Consider the following 27,456-nt stretch of genomic DNA (forward strand, 5'->3'; position numbering starts at 1 on the left):
CCGTGTGGCCGGTTGACTCCGATCTGCTTTTCTTTTTGGATTTAGTTAAACAGGGCGTTAAAGCTCATGGTTGCTTATGCCGAAACATACCGAGCTCGAATCCCCAGGCAGATGAGGCTCGATAGCTGGGGACGGCCACTCATCTAGGAGAGACAACTCCAAAATCCAACAACTGCTGCCTTAATAGTTTGTTCCTGGTTGGACGAAGGCTATGGACGCTAATCCGAAAATAAAGATAGGCTGAAATCAGATTCAATGGCCTATAGGGCGCATAACGAGTTGACACGTAATACTTAAATGTATTAAAGGGAATCTCTTCCAACACTAATATTTAGAACGAAAAAGAAGAAAAAGAGGAATCGCCCAAAAAAATATGCGCAGCCATTTATGAACGACCCCTAAAATGGCTCTCTTTGAGGCAGCTAACAGGTTTTGATCAAGCGTGAACACATCCTTCCAGTCCCGGTAATCACTGATGTATGACGACAGATGATGGATGGGAATACCTGCGTCAAGTGGCCCGTCAGGCTGAGCTCTGTCCAAGACAGGCATGTTCATCCCTTAATCCACCTGCTTAGGGTCGTTTGTTGCCCAGTCAATTAGGGGCTGGGTCCAAATTTAAGCCGCATGGCCCTCCGAAAACGTCCCATTAGGCAAGGGCAAACCGAGGGACGTGATTTCATAAGCTCGGAGGAATTTTAATCAGGCGAATTAAATTTTAGCTTACATGATTGACAGTGAAGGACAGGCGAAAATTCTGGCTGTTGTGGTGGTTCTCAAATAAAAAGACCACAATGGGCAGGGTTTCTTTCGGGCATCTTCACGGAAGGATCTGGGGGGGGGAATACCGAGGCACGTGTACCGCCTCTCCCTCACCCCCTCACGTAATAGAATTTTATACAAAATATGTATTTTAAAAAGTGAGTGTCCGCCTCCCCCCACCAACCCCCCCCCCCCCCCCCCGCGAAAGTTTAAATACCTCCTGGAGAAAATTGTCTAAAAACAACAACAACCGGCCACTGAAGTCTTTGCTAGGCTATTGATCTTGGATATCGGCACTAAATTAGATATGGGATATCATCATATTGTGCCTAGGCCTTGTCTTTAGGCATCGTGAATGTGTATTTTTCTTGAGCAACATACCAGGACATTGTTCATGGGCATTGTTTTTGTGCCTCATTTCTAAGGATCGTCCCTAGACTGTTCTGGGGCCATTGTTCTTGTGTGTTGTCATTAGGGGGTATCATACTAGGACATTGTTCATAAGCATCATCTCGTGGCATTGTTTTTGTGTCTCGTTTTTGAGGATCGCCCCTGTTCTGGGGGCATTGTTCTTGTAAACTATTCCTCGACTCTGCCCCAACGACGTCATTATCAGTGTTTCTTCCAGACTTTTTTATCCGGGGGGGGGGGGGGGGGGGGCACTTGATATTTTCGGGGGGGGGGGGGGGGGGGGCGATCAACATTTTTCGGGGGTGCGGACACTAGTAAAAGTGTATGTTTACTATATAAATTCCATCTCGTTCGCCCCCCGAAGAGATACCTGGAAGCAACTCTGATCATTATCCAACTACCAGATTACTTACGCTGGCTATAATAAACCCCTGCTGTCTACACCATATACGCCTGTAGAAAACAGATCCCTGGCCAATGACATTGAGAAACCGTTACGATGACATAGACAAGTTTGATTTGACAGGTAAGATTATATCTTAGACTTGACGTCAGACAACATTTGACAATTTAATTACCTTTAATTAAGTTTTAGTTAAGATATTTTGTAAAATTGAACATCTTAATTTTCTTTGATGGCAATGTGGTAGGTATTGAAAATATTTTATAGCTACCAATTTATGAGAACTAGCAGTTGTCATTTTTAACTTGCAGGGTCATGTTACGGTATGCCTATTGCGGCTTCAGAAATAGTAACACTCTCAATGTCGTTTGCAGTTGTACGTTCTAATCTATGTTTCAATACCATTCCCATATTTAAAAGGAAAAAGTAATAGTAATATTTCTAGATTTATTTTTAGATCCCCGGGTATTAAAATGCTCCAAATTCGTAAGTCACAAGTATTATACTTTGTTGGTGTATAAACGAATGTGTGATACTATTTTCAGTGAGTTTAAAAGCTTGTTTTTATAATGTTATTTTTAAAATATTTGTTTTATTATATTGCAGGCCTACTTTTTAAACAGTAGGTATATGTCCCAGGTTTCTAAATATGTATACTGAAATATGCCTGTTTGTGTGATGGATTAGTATGTGTTCGGTTTTTTTTAACAGTAATTTTTCCTTTCCTATGCTTTTTTCTTTAAAAAAAAAAAAAAAAAAAAAAAACTCGTCAAAAACGACAGGAGCGGTTCAACGAGTGAAGAGACTGCTAAAAATTGAAGGAAGGACGATATTAAATGTTGTAGGAAGTCGATATAAAATATTGTAGAAGGAGGCTATATAATATAGAAACCTACAGAATAGTTCAACTGTAAACTAAAATAAAATAATGTTTTAAAATGTTCAGTTTGTGCAAGCAATGTATCTATGACGTGGGTGAATAATACGTTGAATAAACTAGGTAGTAAATAATATAATTATTTTGAAATTTTATGAAATCAGGGCATCCATTTTGAACGACATCAAATAACCGATTACGTTCGAGGCAAAAGATAACGTCTAGATTCAGGTATATATAAGCAAGGTCAAGGATTGTATTGTGACAAACAGAACCATGTTACACCTGTAGGTCACCGTGGTGCTAACTTGAACCTGCAGGTGTGTTGATAGGAAAGACAACTCAAGCCAGGCATTCTTATGCAAACTTCCACGTCAACATCAGACCCAAGTATCGACTGATGTATCACATTGCTGAGACATTTCTCGATGAAAGGGAAACTTTAGACATTGATTGCGCACAGGTGTGATGCCCCGCCCCCTCACTTCCCCTAAACCTTACTAAATGTTGAGAATAAATTAGACATGGAAACCCGCGAGAGGACGCTGTGATACGTCCCATCAACTCATCAACATCCCTGCGCAATGTTACTAAAACGGACGTCTCCCTTGTCGGTACAATGCAGCTAAATTTAAATACGCCGCGCAGTCATTTTTTTTTCTCTCCCTCGCTCTCCGCTTTTGTAGACAAGGAACACGAACGCAGGGCCCGTAAATCTTGGCCCCCGTTTGATGAATTAATCCCAGGATGTCCCCATCTAACATCGGCCCGGGGCTGTTAAAGTCAGCGAGGTGTCAGAGCCGGCGCGAACCACACGAGGTGGGAGCATCATAGCTTGTCAATCATGCCGGGCTGGCGGAAGCGACACGGTCACGTGAGGGGGGCGTCGACCATGGCGCCTAGCACCGACTGTTTTCTTATGCGCACCGGGGCGTGCTCGAGAGGGAAAGTGGACGTGTGAAAGGGATCCCCGCCCTGGTAGGGGTGACTCTCCCAGCCTCTTCACCACCGTCAACCGACGTTAACTGCCCAAAAAATGGTCGCATGAGAATGTTCATCTCGTCTTTGCGGCTGTCATACAGTTGTACGAATCAGCATTTTTCATAACGAAAAAAAAAATGTTCCGAATACTAAATTTGGGGGGCAATTATTTTTAAAACAGCAAGACTCGTAGACATTTTAACTGCTGAAGTTTGTGGCATTTCAAAGAGCTGAGACGAATTTGATTGAAGACAGGCATGGGACGAAGTGTTCCAAGTCGTGTCCTAACCCGTGTCTTCACGCTTTTGGCTTTTCCTCTTCCTTACCAGATTAACATAACAAGGCTATTAATCCCCCCCCCCCCAACACCAGATTATCATAACAAGTGTATTATTCTATTATCTCCACTCCCCCCCCCCCACCAGATTAACATAAATGTATTAATAACTCCCCATCTTCAGTTTTGAAATATTTAAGTATTTATCAACATACTACTTCCGTAATTAATTGCTAGGATTGTTTCTTTCATGTATTTGGTCGGCGTGGTCAGTAAAGCTCATGGCTGCTAAACCGAAAAATCCTGAGTTCGAACCCGCCAGGGTAGATGAGGCTCGATAGCTGGTTACAACAACACATCTAGGAGAGACAACTCCAAAATCAAATAACTGCTGCCTTGTAGTTTGTTCTTGGTTGGACAAAGGCCATGGAACTTCCAAATTCAGAAAAGCGGGCTGAAATCTGGGTTGACATTGAAGCATAATACTGTTGGAGGAAATTCCATCCGACATAACAAAATTAAGAATGAAGAGGAATCTTTCTTGTATTTACTTTTTGTATGCTGGGCTGGTAGATTCTATGACAATTTATTAACACTATGGGTAAGATTTAGAGTTCGGGTTAGAAGAAGGTTTACTGTTAGTGAATAGTAATAGTTAAACCCAACATGACAAGTAAATCAATTTTTTTTAATACACATTTTTTACTTTTTTTTTTGTGACTTTATTTTGGTAACTTTTCCAACATTGTTTTTAACTTTTTTTCCGTGACATTTTTTGTCTAGCAAAAATTGTAACTATGTTTTGTGATTTCTGTTCCTGTGTCATTTTCTGTGATTTTTGTTCCTGCTATTTTTTACTGTGATTTTTGTTCCTGTGACTTTTTTCTACTCACCACTCAAGTCAGCAATAGGCTGGTTACACACTAAACCAAGACACACATCCACCCCTCACTTACGTATGACACACATCCACCCCTCCACCTTATGCACACCCTATGTACGTGTCAAGAACTTTTCAATCGCCAGTGTTTTATTTTATTGAACTGAAGCCAAGTTATAGGTAGGACAGAGCCTTGACCCCAATGAGATGCAGGCAGTTGACCAGGAGTTGGTGGGCTGATTTCATCAGGTACAACCTGGCATACATCAGAGGGAGCAGGTGCGGCTCTCCACTCTGAAAAAAGGTAAATCAAGGTAGGAATTATGATATTGTTATGGTAATCATGTTGAAAATTTAGAGAGCATTCTAAATTATACATTAACTTTTCAGATTACACATATGATACATCATTTTTTAAAATAGGATAGCAGTTCTTTTAAAGATAAAAACAAGATCTTAATTTCCTGCAATTATAGTGTCTACTTCAGCTAAAAAAAATATACTTATTGAGCATGCTATCTAACCACATCAATAATATGAAATCTTCTTACAGCTAAATGTGATATCTAATTACAGCTAAAATGTTATATTTAACCACAGCAATAATATGAAATCTTCTTAAAGCTAAATGTGATATCTACTTACAGCTAAAACATGATATCTACTGTAGTGTGCACTCAAGCGTGTGCTGAATGATACCAAAAAGTTTGTTATCTGCAGAGCATAGAGTCATTGACTTAACTGGCAGCAATTTAATTAAAACACTAATCATTAGTTAAATTCCGGATACACTAAAGAATTGAATTGACACTAACTTAAGCAGGGCTAAAGAAACCTGAGCATTAACAATTTTACTCAATAGGAAAACTATTGTTCAAAACAGTCATCATATAATTTACAAGATTTAAAAAAAAAAAAAAACTACTGGGGGCTTAGCTAAATTATACGACTTGCATATTTTAAACAGTGCATTATTAGAGACAAAATGTTTTGTTGAAATTATCTTACTGTTGCCTAAACATTAACTGCATTTGATATTTTTAAAATTTTGTAATCAACGAATAAATTTAACTAATCAAAACTACGTTGATTAAAACTTAATGATTCTATTGCTCTTAAAATAATTAAATTCTTATTATAGCCACCATTCTGCAATGTAAATATGGCTGTATATATGGACTGATGGTTGATGAATGACCAAAGTATTAAATACAAGATGTAAAAGAAAGTAAAATAGCAACTTCCAAGTATACTGCAAAATTGATTGAGTTATAGATAGCTGACCTTTGACCTGAGTGATGTAACTACCATTGCATGAGCCTCTAACCGACCTTGTGTGTGTGGACCTTTGCTGAACATCTCCCACCCGTGGGGAAGACCACCTCCCTAACCTACCTTGTGTGTGTGTGAACACCTCCCACCCGTGGGGAAGACCACCTCCCTAACCTACCTTGTGTGTGTGGACCTTTGTTGAACACCTCCCTCCTGTGGGGAAGACCAGCTCCCTAACCTACCTTGTGTGTGTGAACCTTTGCTGAACACCTCCCACCCGTGGGGAAGACCACCTCCACAGCCTGTCTGACAACATCAGGAAAAGCTGCCAGAAACAAATACACCAGCTCCCAATCTTCCTGGGGATTTAAAAACTTGGATTCAATTTTTCCGCTGCAGAAAGGGAACAATTCTAAATTTTAAACCAGCATGAAAACATGTAACAGTTTAACACTGGAATTTTCTTATCCTTAGTTCTGTAACTAGCAAGTTGACAAATGATAAACCTGACTGCTAAAAATATGATAAAGTTTGTTGTTGTAGGGGTCGGCGTGGTCGAGTCGGTAAAGCTCATGGTTGCTAAACCGAAAAGTCTCGAGTTCGAACCCTCGGGCAGATGAGGCTCGTTAGCTGGGGACAGCCACTCTTCTAGGAGAGACAACTCCAAAATTAAAACAACTGCTGCCTTGTAGTTTGTTCTTGGTTGGACAAAGGCTATGGAAGCAAATCCAAAAAGAAAAGCAGGCTGAAATCGGAGTCAATGGCCTCAATGGCGCATAACCAGTTGACACGTAACGAATAATTGTGTTGGAGGCGTGATCGAGTCGGCAAAAAGCTCATGGTTGATAAATTCGAACAAAGTCTCGAGTTCAAACGCACTGGCAGATAAATCTCGATCCCCTTCAACACTAATAATTAAGAACGAAGAAGAAGAAGAAGAAAGAAGCTGTTGTAAAAAAAAAAAATTACCTCTTCCCTCAACAGACTGAAATCCACATTATCCACAGATGGCAGGGGTGGATACATGCCTGAAAATTAATATTCTTAAAATATGACAGGCTTGCATACAACATTTTAATGTAATATAGTAAATTTTGCTGTGTAAAGCTTTAAGTAAAATATGGACTGGATCCCAACAAGAAAAATACCTTGATATCGACCAAATGAAACTCATTTTTTATTAGAGAAGTCTAGACACCCACCACTTGATAGACCTTGGTTGAAGGATATAGTTTAAGTTTAACTATAAAAGTCTAGGCACCCACCAGTAGAAACACCTTGGTTGAAGGATATAGTTTAACTAAAAAGTCTAGACACACACGAGTTGAAACACCTTGGTTGAAGGATATAGTTTAAGTTTAACTATAAAAGTCTAGGCACCCACCAGTAGAAACGCCTTGGTTGAAGTGCTCCATCAGTGTGGCTAGTCTGGCTGTGTTGTACATGATAAAAGCCCCCTGTCTGGTCTCAGCATCCTGCTCTTCTCCATTGGTATCTAGGTGAAGCTGTTGGTCAACATGTTAGGTTAGGTGTGGTCAGATCAATTGGTCAGATCAATTGATCAGCAAGTTGGCTGTGGTCAAATCAACTGGGCAACAAATTAGGTTTCTTGTGGTCAGATAATCAGGTTAGTAAGTTAGTTATCGTCAGATTAATAGGTCAGTAACAGATGTTGGTGGTGATCAGTCAAACTGACCAGTAAATTAGTTGTGCTTACATTAAAAGTTCAGCAACAGTTCTTAGTTAAGGCTACATGAATGGGCCTGATGTTGAATATAAAAGGAGTAAATACTGAAACATCTTCAGGTCAGGAAACTTCAAGCTTTGAATCACAAAATCTTAAAAAGCAGTAAAAAGAGAAACAAAACAAAACCAATCAAGCAAGTCAGAAGTTCCACTTACTGAAGTGTGTACTGAGTTGGTCAGTAAGTCAACTATTACACTAGCAAATGTCAGCTCTTCAATCTGCTTGCTTTGGTCTAACAAAATGTAAGAAAAGATAAAAAAACAATTAAATAAGTTATTATAAAAAAAGATTGTAAAATATTTTCTTTTTATTGTTAATTTTGTATTTCTGATAAATTAATAATGTTACGTTTAAATGGACATCAATTTCCATTGTTCAAAAAGTACTCAAAATAATTATTGAGTCAAAATGTACAGTTTTTTTTTGTTAACAACCATTACAATAAAATTACCTTCAAATATTGAAGAGGATCTCATTTTTGAGGCTTCCTTCATCTGTTCATACCTCACCCTATAAAAATTTTAATCAAATAAAAACAAATAATTACATGTCTGGGGCGGTTTTAAACTGATGTTAAAGAAAATGATGTGAACTACTCAAGTGAAGACCTAATGAAAGCTATAAGTAACCAAAGCTTAACAAACTTGTGGCCAAAAACTTGCCTGAGAAAATCTTGAGCAGCTTTGTCTGGGCATTTCTCAGACTTTGATTTACTAGTAACTGGTCCCACAACTAGCTGGGCCTGGACAATTAGAAGATTTTTTTTTCAGACACAATTCTGATGTAGCAGTAGGAGTAACTTGATTTGTTGCTTTTACATGGTAAATTACCCAAGTAATTAGCTGGAAATTTAATTATCTACCTGTATGAACTGCTGTTGGCAAAGAGCCATTGAGAGGATTTCAACTTGCTGTTGCCTGAAGGCCATATTTTGTGGCACGATATGTAAACAGCCAACGTTCTAGTCAACAAAAGTTTCTAGTTACATAGATGACAAAATTTACAACATACAAAATAAAAAAACAACATTTAACATATTTTTCTGTCAAAGTAATGCATTTTGAAAATTGCAGTTTAAAAAAAAAATTTGATTCCCACAACATTCACATACATAGAGATTCACCTGTTTACTGGTAAAATGACGGATCTTCCTAGAAATGTCTATAGCACTTTCAAGTGCCCATGTTGGTACACCACGTTCCAAAACTAGTGAAAAATATTAACTATATGATAAAAATGCTAAAAAAAAATACTATTTCATTTTATATTGGATTAATTATAATAGGGACGAGGTAGAAATTTTTTTTTTGTTTTTTTAAAGCTTTTTTTAAACTTATGATTTATGTTAACAACCGCAATCGGTAATAAATTAAAGAAGGGAAAATATAACAATGTTGGTTTTAATTATTTATGTATTATTTAACACTGAGGACATTTATAATCCTATGCAACACACCAAAATAAACTAAAATAAATCAAACTCTTATATATGATATACTTCTCAAGCAGCTTGACTAATACATGATTTCTATCATATTCTTTAGAAGGTTTATAACATTACCAAGTATTTACAAATAAAGCTAAAACATTAAAGACACATTACCTTTTACTTTGTTTAAATTTTTGTCAAAGCCTTCTTTACCAAGATAAAGATTTTTTTCTGCAATAACTTTTTGTAAATCCAAGTCAACTTCAGCATTTAAATTTGGATCTAAATCAGTCAACTGTTCTGTACAGAGGATTTTAGCTTTTGATACAAAATGTGCAGATAACTCATCCATATCCTGCCCCAAGTTGTCACTTTTTGACTGGCTTATTTCCCCTAGTTTTGTGTCACAGCTAGTTGAATTTTCCAGCAATAAACTCAGAGGATTAGAAACAGTCTCTGGGTATACATCATAACTGTAAACAAATTGTGGAGAAATCAGAATGTATCATACAATTTCGAATGCAACAGATGTAAAAAAAAAATCATGTTTGTTTTTACTTGTGTGAAAAAAAAAACCCAGGAAGACTCACCACTCATTCTTCACATTCAACTAATTTCTTCTACTTCTTATAATTTTTCTTTTCTTATAGATAAACATGTTTTCTGATATATATTTAAAATACTGAAAAGGTTGTCATAATGCTGCCAAACTAAAAAAAATATCAGGCTTAAAATATAGGGTTAGAACTGAGTAAATTTAAAAACAGTAGAAACTTGAGATTAATTTTTTGTAAACGTTTGTGTAGCACAAAGCATCATCTCTATAGGTTTATAAATATAAGAAAGATGAGCCAGCAGTTTTAAAATTAAATCCTTTAAAATTTAAGACCAGTGCCAATCATTTTAAAACATATGAACCCACCCATTAGCTTCCAGTAACTTCTTCAAGTGGCACTGTACAACAGATACTCTGAGGTCTGTTAGAGAGTTGACACAGCTGTTAGATTTATTTTTCTCACTTCGCTCTAGAACTGTGTTCAAAAATATTTCTTGTCCAGTTTTTGTTTTAGAAAAGCCATATTTGGAACCTAGTTCTTCAATCTGCAAACAAAGGAAAAAAAAGAAATACTTGCTGGCAAATTAAGTTTAGGACTAAAATGTACTTATTCTTTTATAATAAATGTCAAGGTCACAAAAAGTTTTTGTTAAGGATTTACCTGTTTGATAACAGTACTGCAAAATTTTGGACGATTAAAATAAAAGGCAAGGAAACAGTTTTTATTTTGAACGACATCTTTGAGAAGGCCATTATTTTCTTTAATTTTCTTTTCTGTCTGCAACAACAACTGAAAAACAGTTATTCAATGTATTATCTTTTCAGTGCTAGACACAGTTGCAAAATAATTAGTCTTTCTATTTCATTTATCAATCAAGCACCAAATTAGTAATTGTTAGGCCTAAAAAATTTGCATAAATAGGGGAATTTAAGAATCACAGAAAAATGCCTCGCGCTGACTGGACAGAGTTTGAATAGCCTTCATAGGGCTATTTATATAGAACTATGAATAGCCGCAGCCTTCTATTTTTGTTTTGAGTTATTATAAATAAGCAATTAATTTAGTTCAATGTAACAAGCCAGACCGTTGTTGAGCCTGAGGCCATTCCTGAGGCTCATCATTCTGCCAGGGATTCATTTTCAAGGGGTTGATTATGATTCTAATTTTAGAAATTAGATAAATATAGATCTCTAGATCTAGGCCTATCCAAAATACTTCACACATGTCATGATGTGATGATGACTGATCCTCACCAATTGAGCTGGTGAGGAGTCTCAGTCGTGTCTTAGTGAGGCTCACTTGTCACTAAAGTTGACTAAACTAAAAGTCTAAAGGGGTCGTCCATAAATGACGTCACACTCGTAGGGGGGAGTCCGTAATTTTGTGACGCCCGGTGTGTGATGAGGGGGAGGGGGGAGGTTAAGATGGTGCAAAGTCACACTTTTGCAAGCAATGTTAGAAAACGAATTTTAGACGTTATTTTGCATTTTAGAAAACTGTTTTAATAAATTGTAATAGGAATTGATTAAAATACTTCGATGTTTTTAAAAAAATTCAACTGCAATTTTCCCGATTTTTACCCCGGCCTAACTCACTTGTTTCTGGAGAGACTCAGAACGAGAGTCAACTAATTTCACACTTCCCGCAGGAATAATAATATCACCCCTTTTTAGCTCTTTATTATTCTTCTTTATATCTAATGTTTTGCTATCTATTTCAACTCCCATATTGCATATTTCATCTGATACTATCTTCCGAATTTCGTCAACAACGTTTTCTACTCCGGTATCAGCCATGTTTGTTGACATAGGAAGCCAGTGAAGTAAAATTCGGACTTAAAAAACCTAACGACGACGAAGTTAAAACAGAATTTGAGAGAAACACGGACAGTCAATCCGTAAATTTAATTAAACTATTCGAATTCACGGCTTTTGGTAGGGTCTGGCTGGAGTGGTCTAGATCTAGATCGACTTAGAATCTAGATCTAGATCTATTAGATAATGTAGAATCTAGGTAGATTTAGAATCAGATACTGTTTGCTCTAATGAAAACAAAAAACTTGAAAAAAGAATAAATCGAGATCTACGGTAGTAAATCTCTAGAATTCAGAATTGCTGGAAAGAATTACTCGGAATTTTTAATAAACTTTCATTAGGCCTAACTATTAAACTAAACTAAAGGATTATGCCTAATTAATTAATTAATTAGTAAATTAATTATCGTTTTAGGTACGTAAAATCGGCCGAGGCTAGATCTCTAGTAGTCATGTGTCAATGGACACCAGCGAGAAAAGTCACTCAAAGGTATTTGAGAGGTCCATAAAGCATAAATTAATTTAAAAATCATGCAGGCGTAGTTACAATTAGGCCTAATGGCGTTATAAAATCCTGCCTGTCTAGTTTTTTTTGGACTTTACTAAAGATTGGATGTATCTGATGTTTTTAATATTTTCGGTAACTAATAAAAATTAAAAAAAAAAGCAAAAATAATTTGGTTTTCATGTGTAATGGCAACATAAACAATGGCATCCTGCTATTCGATAGGCTGCCATAAATAAACTAGGTCATGTTGTTTAAATTTGCATTGTTATTTAAAAACTTGATCTGCAAAGTTTTGTAAACAAAAAAAACTATAAAGTGGGGCTGTCAGAAATCGATCACGGAGTTCCTGTACAGCCAATCAATGTTTGTCTTACGTTATAACTTAGGCTTGATGAAAATAAATAAATAGAAATGTAACCTTAAACTCAACAAATTATTTTCAAGTTCTCTGGATCTGCAACTTGTATAGCATTGATTCTAAAAATATTAAATTTCTGAATTTATTTTAGCTTAAGTTTTTAATAAAATTTTATCTTTGATTATTTTTACGGTCCTAAATCTAAAAAAGCACATTTGTATTCCATGTCAACAACATTTCGGAGGGATTTTCGTCAACTCACTGGTGTCCATTGAATAATAAACCAAAATCAATGGCTAAAAATATAAATAATATTAGAGTCACTTCTCTGGGTACTAAAAATTTAAAATCTAATTTTTAAATTTGAAATTAATAGTAATACTAATAGGCCTACTAATTAACTAATTAGATCTAATTAGTATTAGATCTAGGGCATATCTATATCTATATATATAATTCTCTTCTGGGATCAGTTAGAAAACAAGCTGCAAGCGCGCCTTTGCAGTCCCCTCTCTTCCTCTCTATCACTATCACTACCACCCCCACCCCCACATGATCTGGTGAGCGGTGTTCACTCTGTTTAAATTTTACAATCACAGAGACGGGTTTGGTGACGGCTATTAGGGGCAGATAATTTAGTTTGAAACGATTTTAAACTTAGAGGAGGTAACTAAGAGGAGGCTGCTTTCACGTGGGGGGGGGAGGGGGGGGGGGTAGTGTTTTTAAGCAAATATTTTCAATGGCAGCATTGGTACTGTCGAATTCACAAATTATAAATTACTGAAAAGTAGAAAAAAAAAAAACTAAATAGCGGCATATGATACGCAGCGGGTCGGCTCGTATATATATAATTCTCTATGTGGGGACCATACGAGACACCACCAAGACGTAAGCTCAACAGACCTTGTCGCTACCACCCTCACCCCCATCAGTCTGGTGAGCTGTTTACAATTGTAGTGATGGCTATTAGGGGCAGATACAGAGCCGGCGTTAGGAATACGTGGGGCCTAGTGCCAACCATCCGCGGGGCCTGCTTTTACCGTTACCATTATATAAATAGCCCATATATATTAGTTTTTCTCACTAAATCTAAAATTTACCCAATTTTAAATTTAAACATGACCACTGAATGATAGACATCCGTATTTAATCCATTAGTCACTAATTTTGAAGTTTTTAGTTAGTTTTAAACAAAATTTACTTAATTTAATATTTATTGTCAATCACAAAATGCACAACACATCTCTCCATGACAACTCTTCTTACTTTTGAAGCTAAAGAAAAACACAAATTGGTTAGACTTTTTAAGTGGCCATGCACCCAGAGTTCCTCACTAGTGGTCACCAAATAGCGGTCACGTGGTTTAAAAAAAATAAATTTGGTTATCATTTAAAAGCCATCGTTTATAGAAAAGTGGTTAGCAATATTTGATTTCTTTTTACATAGACTGATAAACCTAATAGTTCTACAGACTTCATTTCATTTTTGTACTCTTCAGATTGATATTTAAAAAGTTCTAGTATTTTTAATGAAACCAACTTTTAAATTTAGCCTTCATTTTCCAACGCAAACCCCGCCATTTTGCTCGTGGTAAAAATTTTTAATAGTAAGTTGTAGAAGGTCACTGGAATTTGGCCAAAAAATCGTCGGAAGTCATGTGTCCGGTCCGGACGCCATATTGTTGTTAGCAACCGACCACGCCTCCAAGTGAATCCCCCCACCCCCACCCGGGTCACTATCTGTCTAATACAGGCATCTTGTCTGTTCAATACAAAACGTCTTCATCGATCCTCATACAATAGGGTATCTCATTACGTGTTTTCTAAATTCTCCTCTCTGGTCAGGTCGTACCCTGCACACAGAGAGGTGTGTCACACTAATGTTTTTCTATAATTTACGGCCTGTCCCAGTTTAGGCTTATATGGGTGATAACTCACTAACATCAACCGTGGCCTCAGTTATAATAATCAACAACGTCGGCATTCGACCATTTAGTTTTTCCCAAGTGAATTCAGCAACAATTTTTTTAAGTTTACAAACTAATTCAGATAACAGTGACGGTGCTGAAGCGCGGGGCCAGGGATGACAGCCCCGTTCGCCACCCCCAAAAGCCGGATCTGGGCAGATAATTTAAACGATTTGAAATTAAGGGGAGGTAATAACATGTTCTGCTTGCTCTTTCCATTGTTGTCTATAAACTGTCGTCACAGACGGCTGCTTTCCCTGAGGGGGGGGGAGGAGTGGTAAGTGAGAGTGAGGATAATCTTTCTTCACTAGCTACTGATAGAGTTTTATAGCAAAATATTTTTAGTCACAGCATTGGTAGTGTCGAATTCACAAATTATGAATTACTGAAAAATAGGAATTAAACAAAATAGCAGCCTATGCTACGTCGCACGCCAGCTCGTAGTATATATTTAATTAGGGCCTAATCATGACAACCATTATTTTAGGGCTACAACTATGTCACTTAACACTATGACTATGATCATCTACATCTAGGCTAAGCACTAATTTAATTCAATAGGCCCTAAACAAAAATGTTTTTATTTATGACCTTTTAAAGAAAGTGTATGTGTTTGGTGTTTCAATAAAAATATTTAGGCTGAGGCTTTTTACAAATTATTTATTTAGTAGGCATATTAAAAACATTTCTAATTTCTTCATAATAAACGTTCCTGATAGTTTTTAAAAGGTGTCAACGCAAGGTACAGTTTCAATCATGGCTGGAACTGAACATTCAGGTCGCATGTTGATTACACAAGAAGACCTTGACCTCGTAGCATCTACACTAGATGTGAAATACCAAGTTAGTAATAGACATTTTTTTTGTTTTTTAATTTTAGTTAACATGGGAAACTATTTTTTTAACAGTTATTAAATAACATGAAATATTTCATGTAAGCAATGATGCTATACTTGTATATTATAAATGTTAACAGTATGACAAATATTAGCAGGTTTAATTGATAACATTGTAGAGAATTGAGCATATTAAAAATGTTCTTATTGCTAAACTTGATCTGTTTTATTTCCTGTGTCTAAAGGTTGAAGACAACTTAAGTGGTGGTCGTGCTCTGTACAGCTCCTCTATAACCCTGACCAATCAGTGTAATGTCCAGCTGTCACACGCTATAGAACACAAGGAGTGGTCCATTTATTTCTCACACTTGCGTATGGTTGAACCTTCCTACTTGCCCGCAGACTCCAGCGTCAATCTAGAATACGCCGGCATCAGTTTTTCTCACTTAAATGGATGTATTTTCAAACTTAGTCCTCTTCGGAGTTTTAAAACTCTCGGTAATGGTGACACTGTTTCGTTTAAATTCAATGCTCAGCATTACTCGGCCTCCAGGACTGATATCCTACCTAACTGGTATATTCATGTGGAGGGCTTGGAGCCAAGGATCATCAAATGTACAGAGGGAGAGTCTCTCAGTTTTGTGGGGCCATTCACCTCCCCAAAACAGTACAAGCGGTTTGACTATGTGCTACCTTCGGGAAAACGTCGCTTTGATATATACCAGCCGTTTACTCCAGAGCTTAGGTTTTCACGTTATCCCGAAGTGAAGAAAGAAACAGAACACTTGAAGTTTGTAATTCCAACACCGGCTTATTTTAAGAAAGGTGAAGGCCGGGTTGATGTTACTTGTGGAGACTGGAGTATTGTAACAATTGATGATGTTTTCAGTTGTGAGGCAGTATTTCTATCAGGTAAATGGTTTTAAAATTTTGTTTACATTTGGATAATTATTTCCTTGCCTTTTTTCAAATGCAGATGTTATTCTTACCTTGATATAATTAAATATTTTCAAGAGAAAATGAAACTTCCTGTTACACAAGAAAGTGCTAAATTGGTTGCTTCCCCTCGCCACTCAATCATCCTTAGGAAAAATCAAGTAAAACCTGTGTTGGAGGGTGCTCCAGACCATGAAGCGTATGAAGTAGAGGTGGACCCATCCAATGAATCTGTCCAGGTTAGCGGGGAGCAGTGTAAAACATCTCCCACGATGTTCACTGATTTCTTTCACCATTGCAAATAGTTCTCATTTATGTCAATATTTTGAAAGATGTTAACTTGATTCACATTTTTAAAGTAACTGTTTGTAAAATGTCTGAAATTAAGTTATGTTTCTGATTAAAAGTCAGCTTTTGCTTTGATTATACATTTTAAAAAATCAGTTTCAATTATAATAACTTTAACCTAAATTGATCTTAAAAACCATGTCAGAAACATTATGAGGTATTTATACACCATGCTAATAAAGATTACATGGCTAAAGCTTACTATAATCATAAATAAGCTAATATGTTGTATTGAAATCTTCAGTCTTTAACTTTTCTTGTCTTTAAAATCAAATAAATGCATTCTAATTTTGATTTGAAAATTCAAATTTTGATTAATTTAAAATAAAAATGATACTTTGATACAATCCAGATCTCAGCCAACACATCAGCTGGTGTTTTCTACGGGATTCAGTCCCTGCTCAGCCTGGCATCTGAGAGTGGAATAGTTCCTGCTTGCCACATTCAAGACGTTCCCCGCTATCCCTACAGGGGAATGCATGTTGATGTGTCCAGGAACTTCCACACCAAGGAGGAGATCCTGGCTCTCCTAGACACCATGGCCATGTACAAGCTCAACAAGTTCCACTTCCATCTGACTGATGACGAGGGCTGGAGACTGGAGATACCAGGGCTAGAGGAGCTCACTCAGGTTCATGCTTCTTCTTCTTTGAAGTTTATAAATGCTGCTATAAATTTTAAGAAATTTTAAAATACTTTTTCTGGATTTGCTTTATGTGTTCATAATTTAACTGATTTATTTATTTTTGGAGGAAATATTTTTTTTTAAATTATACTATAATAATCCATCTTCATGGAATTTTGATTGATTCATTTTTTCCCTTATTAGTTTGCTTAATCAATTGTATTTATTAAAAGTCCAATGAATAAGCTAATAACATAAACTGTTCAGAAGAGTGATGTTTTCTACAAGATATCTATTCAAAATCTTCCCTGTGAAATTTCTAATAACTTTTCTTTTCAGCTTGCATATATTTGGTCAGTTATCCTGTTCTTAAAAAAATTCTTAAAATTTCTTGCATTGTTTTCCAAGTTACATACCAATTTAATCATTTTCTTAATGTTTAAATGGAATCTAAATCTTAATATTTTAATTACTAGGTGGGGTCAAGGCGAGGTCATGACCCTACAGAAAACTCCTGCTTGTTACCTCTGCTGGGGTCAGGACCCTTCCCTGAGGGTCTGGGATGCGGGTTCTTTACTGTCGAAGATTACAGAGACATCCTGCGCTACGCCAACACTAGACACATCGAGGTCATACCTGAAATTGACATGCCAGGACATAGCCATGCTGCCATCAGAGCCATGAGGGTCAGATATGATAAACTCAAGTCACAGGTGAGAAGTTCTTAAAGTTTGGAGTCATGTTTTTTAGAAAATTAAATTGTAACTGATGTTTGATGTTTTGATATCTGATGTTAGATGTCATGACATGACTTCTGATGTTTGATGAAATTGTAAATGTACCCCTGTTTGTACTGAATGCTTCATGCTGTGCTGAATCATTATTTAAAAAAAAACTATTTTAAATGTTCCTTCTAAATAGTCTACTTCCTCCCCTTACTTAGTAAATTCTTGCATAACTGTAAGTTGTCTCCCTTTTAAGTCTTTACTGTAAGTAATCTCCCTTTTTATCCCCCTGCCCATCAGAACAATGAGAAAGAAGCTGAGAGGTATTTGCTGACAGATCCCAATGAGACAAGCCACAGCTTCTCTGTGCAGATGATGGCAGAGAATTCCATGAATCCTGGCTTGGAGTCTACTTTCACTTTTGTAGACAAGGTAATCTGACCTTTCACCTTTGTAGACTAGGTGATCTGACCTTTCACCTTTGTAGACTAGGTAATCTGACCTTTCACCTTTGTAGACTAGGTAATCTAGCATATTGAACATTTATAGACAAGGTAACCTTACCCTTTTAATACACAAAGAAATTGAGCTATATACAATTGCGAGCAAAATAATTGAGCATGTATCTTTACATTTGCAGACTTTTACTTTATACAAAATAATGCTTACATCCTAATAAACATTTATATACATGATTTTTTAAAAACTTGTCTTGTTGTAGTCTAAAAGTTGTGAAATAATACTGTTTAAAAAACCAGGTTATTAGTGAACTGAAGGCAATGCACCAAGACATTCAGCCATTGAGGGTCTTCCACATGGGCGGGGACGAGGTGCCGTTTGAGGCCTGGGACGACTCGCCAGCATGCCGCGCCCTGGTGGACACGAAAAAAGTTGCCGCCCTGGAGGATCTAATGGAGTATTTTGTGACACGGGTTGGGAGGATAGCGCACCAACATGGCCTTGAACTTGGGGCCTGGCAAGATGGAATTGTGAGCTTTGTTACAACTTGACTCATGTTAGCATGCAGGAACTTGATATATTTACAGATCTCTTTAAGTTTCATTCTTGTAATTTAATAATTATAATTATAGAGTTTAAAAAATGGGATTGTGGAATGTTTAGTGGTTTGAAACAGATTATTACCGTTGATCGTTAGGACTACTCATGAATAAAAATTTCAGCGAATTGAATTATTTCAGGTTATAAAACACAATTTTCTAATTAAGTTTTTATCAGTTTCTCGTTTTATCTGGTCTATTTTTTTTTCCCTTAATTCTGTTTCTTTATATAAGAAAATATACTGTAAAATTTTAAAATCACATTTTGCAAATACTGAAGTTTTATAAAATGATTTAGATTTAATTTCAAATTTTCAAACTTATAAGACGTAAATTTAATTTATTTGCACGCTGGTCCAATGGTTAATTACAAATACTTGAAAAAAATCAAATTGAGAACTTAACCATCTGAAGATGTTATATTTATTACATATTTCTATTTTATTTATTACATAGTGCACACTTGATATTACGTTGTAAAAAGTGTGGGTCCTTAAAAATTTTACATGGTTCATTTCTAGGTTGTGAAAAGTGTGGGTCCATACAGCCGCAGCAAGTTCCCAAACAACAACGTCTTGGTCCACTTTTGGAGGAACGTTTGGGAGTCAGGGCAAGCATATGATGCACACAAACTGGCCAATGAAGGCTATGAGGTCAGACATTTCATAGGTCTAGCTGTTTCAAACATTGCTTGTTTTATGAGCATTTGTAATGGTAGCTGTTATTGTTTAATATGTAAAATGATTATCTTCAAAAAATAAAAATGAAAAAATAAATTTTTTAAATATTTACCTAGAATTTTTAAAATTATTTTAGTATCTGTATTTTGAACATCACACATTTATTTTCCAACGTCCAGGTCATTCTGGCGCCAGGCACTCACCTGTACTTTGACCACCCTTATGAACCTGACCCTGAAGAGCGAGGCCTGTACTGGGCCTGCCGTTACCTTGACACCCACAAGGTGTTCCGGTTTGTTCCAGAAAATCTCATGTTTAACGCAGACGTCAAGTTGACTGGTGAGAAGATCACTAAGCTGGACCTGCAGCTGCTCAGGGAGTCTGAAGATTTTACTGAGCTCAAGAAGCCAAAAAACATCACAGGTAATTCATTGTACCAGAATTGTTTGGCAGAAATGGACTCATGTTGTGCAGTATGTGTTTGTTTCCTGTTCTTTATAAAAAAATTGTTTTTTAAAAACTGCCACATTTTTAATACTATTAGTAGCTGTTATTTATAATTAATACAAAAATTACCAGATTTTCAAAGAAAATGTACTTGCACAATATGATATGTGGGACAACTAAATATTTTCACAGGTATTCAAGGCCAAATCTGGACAGAATTAGTGAGAACAGCTGATCAGTTTTATGAGATGATATTTCCACGCCTGATTGCCCTTGCGGAGAGGGCGTGGCACAAAGCACCATGGGAAGACGTCGACCCCAAGAAAAGAAAACCCAAAGAAGAAGAAGACTGGTCTGTCTTTGCCCACACGTTAGGCAACAAGGAGCTGAAGCGTTTAGAAGCTGCAAATATTTCCTATCACATCCCTCCACCTGGTGCAAGGTAAGGAAAAAAGTTAATTGAATCATTTTTTAGATTGTGCTGAAATATTTATATTGATGAAATTATAAGTTGCTTACTTGTGTTTTGTGGGGGCGGTGTGGTCTAGCGGTAGAGAACTGGACTGCTAACCCGTAAGTCTCGAGTTCGAATCCGGGTTCAAGTCAGTAGACCGTCCACCCAACTCTGATGGGTACCTAACTCAGGTTAGGGAAAGTAAAGGCGGCTGGTCATAGTGCTGACCACACTATCTCTTCATATGCCGAGGTCACAGAAACAAGTGAGCTCTACTAAACTTGCCCCATAGACCGTCAGGTTTGAAAGGGAAACTTTTTACTTTTATTTTTTGTTTTAAATTAATTGATTTCATTGATATAATGTGATTGGCATCACTGTGAAACAGCTACCTTCACTTAAACTACGGGGGTCGGGTCAGTAAAGCTCATGGTTTCTTAATAAACAAGTCGTGAGTTCAAACCCCCCAAGGGCAGATGAGGCTCAATAGCTGGGTACAGCATCCCATGGAGGAGAGAAAAACTCCGAATTAAAACAACTGTAAAAAGAAAAGCAGGCTGAAGTTGGAGTCAGTGTCATATATGGTGCATAAAATGTAATACTTAATTGTGTTGGAGGAAACCCCGTCCAATACTGCAATATGAGAATGAAGTAGAAGATAAAAAAAGCTACCTAAGAATCTTCAATGTTGACTAAACAAGATGTGTAATTTATGTTTGTGTCAGTGTGTGAGAAGAAGATGGTTAGATTTTCACAGATAATTTCAGGGAGTTAGTATAAAATACTCAGAAAACAACAGCATTATTCACCAAGTGTTATGTTTCAGTATAGTTGTTTTCTCTAGTCTCTGGAAGGTTCCGAGGTATGCACTCATATTTTTGTTTGTGTAGAGTATCTGGGGACGGTCTGCTAGAACTGAGGAGTTGTTACCCTGGTCAGCCTATGTCATACTCAGTGGACAAGGGTCAGATATGGAAGCCGTACTTACAGATGGTGGATGTTGTTGCCTATGATGAGGTGCTAGCTAGAGTCAGGTATGTTGTGAGAATACAACAATTCAATCCCTCCCTTTCTGGGTGCTTTATATTTGTTGTTCTAAAATATTTATTCTTTCTCGTTTTTTCATAAAAATAAATGTCATTATTTTATTCTTATTTAAACAAAAATGTCGATATTCTTTTGCAATATAAAACATACTAATTGTTTCTCATTTTTTCCCAAAATAAAATTTCTTCATTCTTGATCAATGATTTTGAAAAAAAAATAGTAGTATTCCTTTTACTGTAATTTTTGTTTAGTTTTTTATTGAAGGAAAGATATTTTTATTAACATATACAAACCAAGATGAACCAATTAAAATTGTTTTTTTTAGCTCCCACAATGGATGTCACCACAGTCGAGTGATTTCAATCCCCATTCAGGTGTACCCAGCCAGTGATGATCAGAATAACTAACACCACAGGATGTTTCATCTGATGTCACATGATGTTCCTTACCACCTGCCATCAGAGGATGTTTCAGTATTCTAGCCAGGGTAACTAATATCACAGGGTGTTTCTAAGTGACATCCTCATGTGATGTTGCAGAAAAACATGTGTCGCATTTTAATTAATGTAATTGTCGTTAACATTTACTAACTGCTGGCTAAGGGTAACAATCATCACACCATGATAAGATGATCCGACAATCTAATGAATTCTTTGAGCTGTTGTTTTTCTTGTTTAGTCTTTCAGGTTTTCACAAATTTTAATAAGTAAGCAATAGTACTTAGATTTTCTTAAATTTTTCAATATATTTATGACATACTTGCTATAGACTTATTTGTTTGTTCTAAAGGATGTGCAATGCTTAGAAATCAAAATTTGTATATTGATGATTAATTAACCTCTTATTGAACTATTGTCAAAATGCCTTTTTCAATCAGTTTTAAACATAACACACACCCATGTAGAATAGACTTGTTGATTAGCTCACATCTATAAAAATTTTCAGCCTTTCTACTGAATTTAGAACATAAACTTTTTTCATGTAGATGTCGGATGCATAATTACGTATTTACTGTTTTTGTGTATTTTGTGAATAGATCTTGTGTGTTGCAGTTTTGTTTTGTTACATTCCAATACATAATTTAGCTACCTTTTGTAAAGGTTATAATATCTTGTGTGCCAAGATTCGTTTTTGTTTATTTTGCAATCTTAAATTGATAATAATTGTTATTAAATGCTCATGTAAAATAATTCATGTATTTAAGTTAAATATTAATGTGTTTTTTTTTATTTAGGCAGTACTGCCTACTAGCTAATTTCTGTTGGTGATTCCAATATTATGATACTGTTAGTGACCTCCCCTTTCTCAGTTTGCCTAGCCTCATAAAGATTTTACTGTGATATTGTAGTTGTAGTTTCCCTGTCTTGAGAATAAAAAAAAATGTTATGTTGAGGTCACAGTAAATAAATCTACTTCACCTCTTACAATAGGCCAGAAATCTATTTTCTTATTTGGTTATATGGATCAGAATCTATTTCACATGAGTAGGTAGATGGGTCAAAAATCTATTCCTCATGTTTCTAATGAGTGGTTGATTAAAATAATGGTTCTATTTTGCAACTTTAAACCTTCTGATCTGAATAATTGCAGGTGTTTTTTTTTAAACCTGGTAGTGTATTCCATTTTAAATGGATCACTGTGAGTTTACCTGAATCTGTTATTATCAGTTCTATGATAAACCTGTCTAGGCAATTAATTATATTTTTAAATTTGTGAGTATTTACTATTAATTTTTGTTTTGATCTCTTTAATAAATCCATTTTAAAATTTTCATAACCTGCATTACCAAATTGATTTATTACACTTTATTTTTCTTTGAGATTTTGTCAAATATTCATCAAAACATCAAATTAAATCTAATGTTTTTTATTTTAAGATGAATTAGAAAATAAGATGAACACTTTAACACTATGGTCTATGGTGATTCTATGAACAATAACATTTTAACCATCATGAACAAATGAGAAGTAGGTTGGTACATGTTTGATTTCTAGATAATTGCCAACATTGTAAATAATATTAATATTTACAACCATTCATTCTTTCAAATTAAGATAATTATGTTTAAGATAATTATGTGTGTGATTTGATTATCTCACATCAATGGAGACAGTAAAATACAGCAAAAAAACAACACAACTTATTTTACATCAAAAGGTAGATACACATTTTCTTCTAGTTTACAAATATATTGAGCACTATCTAAAAATTGTTTCCAATTGCAGTTAATAAAGAAAAATCAATAAAAACTAATACTTTTTTAATATAAAAAAAAACAAACATAGCGTATTGTAACATCAGAATTTATGAATGAGGACAAAATAAATCTGCATATATTATTCAGATATATTGCAAGAACCAGTATTAAGATATTACTTCCAAGCTAGGTTATTTAAGAAAGGTTGAGTTGGTTATCTCCCTTTATTGTTCTGCTCTTGTGTTTCCAAAAATCCTAGAATTTAAAAAAAAAATTTAAAATAATAGATTTTTGGTGTTAGTCCACACATGTACCTACAGACTCTTCTAAATTTACTGTTTACCATGTATGTCATCTTTACATCTGGTCCAAACTTGCGTCGCACCACCTTCATGTATTCATCAACTAACACTTGAGATACTGTTCCAACATAGTGAACTTTTCCACTTGCATAGTGACAGGAAATAGACTAAATCGACAAAATAAATCTATTGTGACAGGAAATAGACTAAATCAACAAAATAAATATATTGTGACAGGAAATAGACTAAATCAACAAAATAAATGTATTGTGACATGAAATAGACTAAATCAACAAAATAAATCTATTGTGACAGGAAATAAACTAAATAAAAAAAAAATAAATGTATTGTGACATGAAATAAACTAAATCGACAAAATAAATCTATTGTGACAGGAAATAGACTAAATCGACAAAAGAAATGTTACAGGAAATAGACTAAATGGACGAAATAAATGTATTGTTACAGGAAATAGACTTTTGGTGAAACTTTAAAAAACATTGAGAGTTACCTTTCTGAAGCCCTTGGATCTGTTTGCTCCTGAACCGTGAATAAGAAGAGGGTGGAAGAATATGGTGTCACCCTCTTCCATTTCAAGATACAGTATTGGCTGATTGGGATTGTAGTTCTGGATGCCATAATACATTTTGTTCACACCTCCCTTACAAGTAACAAATATTTTTAGTTAAAAACAACCAACAAAATAAAAGAGTTGAGGTCTTTGTCTATAATGTTGTCTTATTATACTTATTCTAGGAAAGCAATGCAAAGTTTTTAAAGATTTCAAAACACCATATAAAAATCTGAAATAATACGCTAATTATTTTAACAACTTATTTTTTGCAATTTTACATACAATTAAGGAAAACAAAGATTAAAAAATTATTAAGCCAAAAATAATAATTTGTCATGAAGTTACCTGTTACCTCCCTTTTGTAATATTCATGTCATTAGAGTTAAAATAACAGCCTTCTACTAAAACCTAATATTCTTAATTAAAAATAACTTATTAATATTGTTACCTCCCATTTAGGATATTCATGCACCAAGAGTTCTCCTGTATGTGTACCAGACACAACAACCAAACAACCATTTTCTCTGTTTATCTTTTGCATAGCTGTCCAAGAGCAGACAATCCGTTCAGCAGGTCTGAAGGGGAAGTAATACAAATCTTGATGCAGTGGGTGCCTTGATGTCAACAGGCCTGAAACCAATTATTTTTAAAACTTAGCATGCAACTCACAATTATAAGGTTCAATCTAGAACCCATAATGGACGGAGTGGCTGATAGTGAATCATACGGCACATAAAATAGCCTGCAGTTAAGACTCTCTTCTCCTTATTACATTTTATAAGTTTACACACTAATGATAATTTCAAACTCTGAAAATGATTTAATTTTTTAGCATTTTTCTAAGATGAAGTACAGATGGATAAAGTGGGACAGTGTGGTCAGATGGTAAAGTATTTGACTGCTACCTCGAAAGTCTCTAGTTCAACTTCTGGGCTCATGTCAGTAGAATGACCCTATGTCAAATCAGCTCTGACAACACCTGACAACACTATCCCTTAATATGAACTCTACTTTACCTGTCCCATAGGCAGTCATGTTGAAAATGGTTGAAAATTCAATATTTACCAGAATCTGGGGGTTTGTTGATTAGCATGGTGTGCATGGCAACTACATCTGGGCCAGTGAAGCTCTCCACATACTCTACCACCTGGGTATAAATAAAAACACAATGTTACTTTTGGTACTAGCTAGTAAGTCTATATCATGGATACTTACTCTAATTTACAAGGATAGAACAAAATTATTAGAAGGATATCTGGTTTAACAATTAGTAGTAATTACTTATACAAAACATAATTAAGAGTTATTAAGCATTGATAATTAATTAACTTTCTAATCACATTAATGCTGTTTATGGGTTTAGCTTCTCTATAGTAGAGACCATCTAAGCTAATTATTACAACACATGTGTATACATTAATGTATCACTATTAACATAAACAGATACGCTTTACTTAAATAATCAGAAATGGTAAAATTTACAATAGATAATGAACTAATGACCTCAGGTAAGGCACAGTATTCAAACATGACATCATCCTGCTGAAAGTCTTGGATCTTGGTCACTGCCTGTTCACCAGGCACAAACTCTGAGTCTTTGATTGCTACGTCTCGCATGATGGTCATCCCAGGGACGATCACTTCTCGTTTACAAATATCAGCAAATCTGTCGCTACATAAATACATAATATGCTGGTTATTTTAGACTTAACTGAATCTTTTAAAAGTATTTTAAAGAAACAGAAAATTTTACCTTAATTTTTTAAGCTTTTCGGGACTGACTAATTTCTTGATAACAAGAAAACCATTTTCTTCATAAAACTTTCGTTGCTCATTGGTGAGCTTAGAATTGTCAACTGTGTACTTGAAAGCAGAAGAGGTAGAAACTCCAGCAGAGGCAGATAGTTGGTTGCAACCCTGTAAAACTTGTTAAGGATTTTTAGTGCAGAAATGATTGCTTTTATAAGTTGTTTTTTTATAAGTTTTATTTTAAATTTTTTTGTTAACTCACATGTTCACACAGACACACACACACATGCACGCGAGCGCAAAAGCACACACACACACACACACAAAAGTAGGCCTAAACTAAACAATTTTTAAAAAGCATTTGTTTTCTTAACTGTACCTCACTAGTATGGCTAAAAAGAAAACAAGAAACTAATATATTTAGGAAATAAAAGGATACAGCTATTAGGTGGCCATGCAATATTTTTAGTCTATCAGCCATAGTTGATTTACCTCAAAGAATCAAAATGATTTAAACCAATTTTAACAAATATATCACTACACTTTACCAGCAAAGAGCTAAAAATATATAAAAAATAATTTATACCAAACACAAACAATGTTAATTGCACATGTTCAACATTTAAACTAACAAACTGCATGTAAACTGAAGTCTATATGGGACATGTAGAAATAAGACTGCTTTTTATAAATGTAGTCATCATCAGCCTAGATAGTGATTTGATGAGGACTCTTGATAATTTGATTGATAATCAATAACTTAATAGTTGTTCAAGCTTTGTTATTTTTGACATTTATTATATGAAGGATGTAATGTTTCTTTGTTGTGAAAAAGAAATGATCATTACAACATGCAGGCTTTTAAAAACCAAATTTTGAACAAACTTACAAAACTTATGGTAGCTTGTAGTACATTGAAACAAAAATAAGGCCTTTTAATACTTTTATTCCCAAGTTAGTTTCATGGCTGAAGCAAATAGAAATATTACTTTATTGTTACCTGTCATGTCCACATATTCTTAAGGTTTTGTTCTCATCTGTAATACCGCATTTACACTTGCGACATGTATACTATACATTTTTAGAAAAAAAAACTTCGCTATAGGGCCTAAGATAATAGGGGAGCCCACTCACTTATTGCAAAGTTTTTTTTTCTAGACATGTATAGTATACATGTCTCAAGTGTAAACACAGTGTAAGGGAACTCATGTCTTGTTACTCTGTTTATAATGTTGGT

At 35.3% G+C, this 27,456-nt stretch overlaps 3 protein-coding genes across 7 annotated transcripts; 1 reads left to right on the forward strand and 2 right to left on the reverse strand.

The window, feature by feature from the left end:
- Positions 1–4,733: 4,733 nt before the first annotated feature.
- Positions 4,734–11,508, reverse strand: LOC131955686 (DALR anticodon-binding domain-containing protein 3). Of its 4 annotated transcripts, none has more exons than XM_059319896.1 (15): positions 11,192–11,508; positions 10,257–10,373; positions 9,962–10,140; positions 9,214–9,512; positions 8,734–8,816; positions 8,473–8,571; positions 8,273–8,352; positions 8,062–8,120; positions 7,766–7,842; positions 7,248–7,368; positions 6,833–6,891; positions 6,141–6,222; positions 6,042–6,076; positions 5,237–5,305; positions 4,734–4,885 (listed from the first exon to the last, which is right to left on the reverse strand). In XM_059319896.1, exons 1-15 carry the CDS (start codon positions 11,402–11,404, stop codon positions 4,766–4,768), a joined length of 1,692 nt encoding a protein of 563 aa, XP_059175879.1. In that variant the 5' UTR covers positions 11,405–11,508; the 3' UTR covers positions 4,734–4,765. The 4 variants fall into 4 exon arrangements, with proteins under 4 accessions (XP_059175879.1, XP_059175876.1, XP_059175877.1 ...); XM_059319893.1 differs by having other exon boundaries at positions 10,257–10,385; positions 11,192–11,506; XM_059319894.1 differs by lacking the exon at positions 6,042–6,076 and adding an exon at positions 5,923–5,937 and having other exon boundaries at positions 6,121–6,222; positions 10,257–10,385; positions 11,192–11,506.
- A 3,372-nt stretch (positions 11,509–14,880) lies between these two features.
- Positions 14,881–22,180, forward strand: LOC131955683 (beta-hexosaminidase). Its single transcript, XM_059319885.1, has 12 exons — positions 14,881–15,084; positions 15,323–15,989; positions 16,092–16,252; positions 16,714–16,992; positions 17,463–17,699; positions 18,012–18,143; positions 18,470–18,700; positions 19,291–19,422; positions 19,629–19,872; positions 20,089–20,338; positions 21,241–21,384; positions 21,723–22,180. Exons 1-12 carry the CDS (start codon positions 14,998–15,000, stop codon positions 21,802–21,804), a joined length of 2,646 nt encoding a protein of 881 aa, XP_059175868.1. The 5' UTR covers positions 14,881–14,997; the 3' UTR covers positions 21,805–22,180.
- A 1,343-nt stretch (positions 22,181–23,523) lies between these two features.
- Positions 23,524–26,931, reverse strand: LOC131955684 (phytanoyl-CoA dioxygenase, peroxisomal-like). Of its 2 annotated transcripts, none has more exons than XM_059319886.1 (9): positions 26,806–26,918; positions 26,659–26,711; positions 26,224–26,387; positions 25,974–26,142; positions 25,536–25,617; positions 24,919–25,100; positions 24,408–24,557; positions 23,938–24,063; positions 23,524–23,849 (listed from the first exon to the last, which is right to left on the reverse strand). In XM_059319886.1, the coding sequence occupies exons 1-9, from the start codon at positions 26,858–26,860 to the stop codon at positions 23,790–23,792; spliced, it is 1,041 nt and encodes a 346-aa protein (XP_059175869.1). In that variant the 5' UTR covers positions 26,861–26,918; the 3' UTR covers positions 23,524–23,789. The 2 variants fall into 2 exon arrangements, with proteins under 2 accessions (XP_059175869.1, XP_059175870.1); XM_059319887.1 differs by having other exon boundaries at positions 23,526–23,849; positions 26,659–26,741; positions 26,806–26,931.
- Positions 26,932–27,456: the final 525 nt, after the last annotated feature.

The sequence above is a fragment of the Physella acuta genome, unplaced genomic scaffold (assembly GCF_028476545.2).
Source record: "Physella acuta isolate Inbredline_101_S28 unplaced genomic scaffold, ASM2847654v3 ptg001093l, whole genome shotgun sequence".
Taxonomy (NCBI): Eukaryota; Metazoa; Mollusca; class Gastropoda; family Physidae; genus Physella; species Physella acuta.

Excerpts from the sequence above, each read along its gene's own strand:
- LOC131955686 (XM_059319893.1), bottom strand. The coding sequence starts at position 11,404 with ATGTCAACAAACATGGCTGATACCGGAGTAGAAAACGTTGTTGACGAA. Across the intron at positions 7,843-8,061 it reads ATCCTCTTCAATATTTGAAG|ACCAAAGCAAGCAGATTGAA; the intron begins GTAATTTTATTG and ends ACATTTTGTTAG. Across the intron at positions 6,223-6,832 it reads TCAGTCTGTTGAGGGAAGAG|GAAGATTGGGAGCTGGTGTA; the intron begins GTAATTTTTTTT and ends TTAAATCCCCAG.
- LOC131955683 (XM_059319885.1), top strand. The coding sequence starts at position 14,998 with ATGGCTGGAACTGAACATTCAGGTCGCATGTTGATTACACAAGAAGAC. Across the intron at positions 15,085-15,322 it reads CACTAGATGTGAAATACCAA|GTTGAAGACAACTTAAGTGG; the intron begins GTTAGTAATAGA and ends CTGTGTCTAAAG. Across the intron at positions 18,144-18,469 it reads CTTTCACTTTTGTAGACAAG|GTTATTAGTGAACTGAAGGC; the intron begins GTAATCTGACCT and ends TTAAAAAACCAG.
- LOC131955684 (XM_059319886.1), bottom strand. The coding sequence starts at position 26,860 with ATGCAGTTTGTTAGTTTAAATGTTGAACATGTGCAATTAACATTGTTT. Across the intron at positions 26,388-26,658 it reads TGCATGGCCACCTAATAGCT|GGTTGCAACCAACTATCTGC; the intron begins GTATCCTTTTAT and ends CAAGTTTTACAG. Across the intron at positions 25,618-25,973 it reads AATACTGTGCCTTACCTGAG|GTGGTAGAGTATGTGGAGAG; the intron begins GTCATTAGTTCA and ends ATTTATACCCAG.